This window comes from Lactuca serriola, chromosome 4, assembly GCF_051521515.1.
Source record: "Lactuca serriola cultivar US96UC23 chromosome 4, Lser_US96UC23_V15, whole genome shotgun sequence".
Lineage (NCBI taxonomy): Eukaryota > Viridiplantae > Streptophyta > Magnoliopsida > Asterales > Asteraceae > Lactuca > Lactuca serriola.
The window spans coordinates 39,446,256-39,450,130 of NC_136411.1; the positions used below are offsets into that span (position 1 = coordinate 39,446,256).

General features: G+C 29.8%; 1 protein-coding gene across 1 annotated transcript; it reads right to left on the minus strand.

Annotated features, from left to right (window-relative positions):
* Positions 1-579: 579 nt before the first annotated feature.
* Positions 580-3,071, minus strand: LOC145100066 (putative E3 ubiquitin-protein ligase HIP1). Its single transcript, XM_079037478.1, has 6 exons — positions 2,956-3,071; positions 2,787-2,854; positions 2,178-2,341; positions 1,300-1,441; positions 1,067-1,176; positions 580-906 (listed from the first exon to the last, which is right to left on the minus strand). Exons 3-6 carry the CDS (start codon positions 2,310-2,312, stop codon positions 880-882), a joined length of 414 nt encoding a protein of 137 aa, XP_078893604.1. The 5' UTR covers positions 2,313-2,341; positions 2,787-2,854; positions 2,956-3,071; the 3' UTR covers positions 580-879.
* Positions 3,072-3,875: the final 804 nt, after the last annotated feature.

Here is a 3,875-nt window from a genome sequence, read left to right on the forward strand (position 1 = left end):
ACGTGTGGTTCTAAAAGAACCAAAACATTCGAAACCACTCATAATCAATCGTTGGATGCGCATATCGAGGTAGACCTTAACGAAGATGAGCCTATTGCAGTTCCAATACCTATTTTGTCCCATGGGAAGAGACAAAGCAAAACGAAATGTAAATGGATCGCAAGCAGTTCAAGTGACGTAGATAAAACGACGACCAAGGTTGACAACTTAAAAACTACTTCGAAGCAATATTTAAGCATTGCAAAAGAGAAGGAAAAAACTCGATAAAAGATATTACTCACTATACCAAACACGATACAGTTAATGTTTAATTTTTATTGTAATTCCTTTTCAAGTTAATGAAAATTTTAGGTTTTACATAGATTAATTTGTTTAAATAAAGGAAAAAAATGTTGTATGACAAACCAACTCCAAAATGACAAGATGTTGAAAAGGTATGACAAAATGACAAATAAAGTTTACATGGCAGGTAAATTAATATATCAAGAGTGGAACCATTCTCACCGACCTAAATAAAAGTTTAACTAAACTATGTAAAGCTTGATGTAAACTCTAAATAAAAGTTGAATATTCCATTAAACTTTATAGTGATACATTCTTTATACTCTAAAGTAGTTTCAAACTCAAATCCTATCACACCCAAATCAAAGCCGATGATAACAATGTTCTATGATATTGAAATTCTATAAAAACCAAAAACTATTAGGACCAAAATTTTAATATACTCCCAAATATAAATTAAAAAAAAAAAAAAAAAAACTCAATCAATATATGTTCATTCTCTTCCAATGCATCAACACAGATTTCTTAATCTTCCGTTAGAATTTTTTTCAAGATACGGTTGACTAAAAAAATCCATACCGATGGCCGCTTTCACAGTCAATTCATCTCCTCAAAATCCATCACCTATAAATTCAAATTTCAGTATCCATTACTTTGACTTTTGTGGTCAAACAAGTTAGTTTGCAGTTTGAACTTAATTGTAAAAACCTCAAATGTTAGTTAAATGTGACCATAATTGGTAGTTGATAACAATTAGTTAAAAAAAATGAAAAGAAAGTGTTACCCTTGAACAAACGGGACAAAACTCGCTTCTTTCTTGCCAATTCAAGATGCAACCAAGATGATAATGGTGTAAGCATTTAGTTGTAATCTTCGGGTTGTCAAGCGTATATTCTACAACCAAATATATAAACAAATGATTCTAGCTCCAATTCTCGTTTTTGGAAACTAAAATAATATAGTTAACATAAGTTTATGATAAACATAGAATGCCAAAAAAAAAAAAAAAATACTCACCCTCAAAGCATATGAGACATTCATTATCTTCTTTTACATCTTCTGATTTTTCAGAGATCAACTTGTTACTTTCGAGAACGGGTTCTCGTACAACTTGTGAATGAGTCACATCTGTTGATCCTTTTCCAAGAAGAGCATCACTCTAGAGCACAAAACTTTAATTCATTAGAAATAGTAAAATATACATTTGATACATTTGAAGTAATAAAATATGAATTTGCCCTTACTAGTCAAATAAATTAATTTTTAGGGGTCAATGGGTCAAGTTGGATTGAGTTCAAGTTGACCTATTTAATTAAACCGTCAAACTATTTATTTTTTTCAACTCAAACTATTAAATAAGGAAGATGCTTATAAATTACAAACTCAAATAATTGTTCAAATGTTAAATTAAATTAAATTAAATGTTATATATTTAAACATGTGAGCGAGTTGATATGTCACGAAATTTAAACTTTAACCCAACCAAATTAATAAACATGTTACATGTCACGAAATTTAAACTTTAAGCCAACCAAATTAATAAACATGTTACATGGGTTGACCCTATTAATTAAATGAGTTGAAAATCTAAATATAATTTTTGCAACCTTTACTTATTTTCAAGGTCAAAATGTGCAAAGTATTGTCCCTAAAAGTCAGAATGTATAGTATATTCTTTAATGGAGCACAAGTAGTCTATATGATCATTTTTTACATTTGATACCATAATAAGTGTTCACAAACACATGCAAAACACAAATTAAGGCAATTACACAAGCTTTAGGACACTTACGATTATACAATTAACAAAATGTACCAATGAAAACATTACAAAAGGAAAATGTTATTACTCAATGCAATGCAACGCCATATGGAATTAAAAATTTAAAACATACCTCAAATGCAATGTCTTGTACCTCAGTGCTTCTATTGGTTGTTGCATTAGGCTGTTGAATTTGTTGACCATCATCGGGATCTTCATCTTCTTGGTCAACTTCGGGGTCACAAAAACAACAAAGCAAGCATCCCATGACGATTTTGCAGGTTGATTAATCTAGAGCTATGGAGAATGTGATTAAAAAGATAAATTAAGGGTTTATATGATAAACCCAAGATTAGTTTATAGAATGTGAGAAAAATCACACAATAGTTCTCGACATTATAGAACACCTAAAAGTTAAAACACCTCTTTAGCACACAAAGGACTTGGTATTTGACTTTCTCAAATGTCAAAATGACCTTTGAGTTACATGAGATTAAAACTGTTTTGATTCGAATAAAGCCCAAATTCCGGATTATATTGAATGATCAATGATGATATGACTCGACAAAACTAAATTAATTGGTTGATTTTGGTGCTGAGAGAAAGTAATTTTGCTTCAAAAACCAAAAGTTAGAGTCGATGAAATTGCATTGAATATAGAACGAAGGTTTTCAATTCGTCAGCAAGATTTGGAAAAACGAAAACCAAACAAAGAGCAGAAGTACCCAGATAGAAAACTAACCTTGATAGTTGATAATCGATAGCATAATTTCACAAGGATTTCCATACGACTAAATTTTCGAAGAAACCCTGATAAATATATAGAATAATATGATATATGATAATAATAATAAACAAATCGAAGAAAATAATGGATTACTATGAGAGAACAGAATCATGGGTTCGCATACTGAAATATTGGGGAGGGAATCAGAACACTATCAGAACTCTCCGGAGTGATGGAAGATAATTCTTATTTCAAATTCATAACTTTTATTTTATCCTATTTACCGCATGATAAAAAAAAATTAAAAATAAGGGATAGTTTTATATATAATTTTTTTTCATGGTTTAATTTATATACTGATTCGTAATCCAAATAATATTTGGTATACATTACAATCATGAAATTATATATCTATATATCCGGTGGCGGACAAAGAATGTTTTAGTAGGGGTGACAAAAAAAATTTTTTTTTTTAACAAATCTAAATTAGTAGTAGCACTCATATTTTAAATCGTTGCACTTAGTAGAAAAAAAAAATAGACTACCTGTCGGAATCGGAGCAATGGCTCGGGACCCTCGGGCTCCACTAATGTCCGCCATTGTATATTACACTCTTGTTAATTTGGAAACAAAATAAATACCCATGCAATTGTATTTTTGGTTACAACAACACAACAAATTTTAGAATAGAGTATCGAAGAAGGGAAATAGATTTATTATGATAATTAATTCACATTTTACCATTATGATCGACTCATATTTTACCATTATGATCGGCTGTAGCAGATTACATCCGATCATAAAGGTCATATGTGAACACTTCCAAAAATTTCGTTACCTAAATATGTACAATAGTTAACCGGATGTGAACAAACCGAAAAGGTAAGAGTAAAGTACAAGAATGGTCCCTGCGGTTTGGAGTAATTTGGGCGTTTGATCAACTTATTATTATTTTTTTTTAACTTGGATGGTCTTTACTATTTATTTTTGTTACACGTTTGGTCCATATCTTATCTAAAAAGATTATTATGCCCTTATTAATTTATTTTTTGATTAATTTTCTTATTTATGTGTTTATTTTTTATATATTTAATAAAATTAATA

Excerpts from the sequence above, each read along its gene's own strand:
- LOC145100066 (XM_079037478.1), bottom strand. The coding sequence starts at position 2,312 with ATGGGATGCTTGCTTTGTTGTTTTTGTGACCCCGAAGTTGACCAAGAA. Across the intron at positions 1,177-1,299 it reads ATGTCTCATATGCTTTGAGG|AATATACGCTTGACAACCCG; the intron begins GTGAGTATTTTT and ends ATTTGGTTGTAG. Across the intron at positions 907-1,066 it reads TTTGTCCCGTTTGTTCAAGG|GTGATGGATTTTGAGGAGAT; the intron begins GTAACACTTTCT and ends TTGAATTTATAG.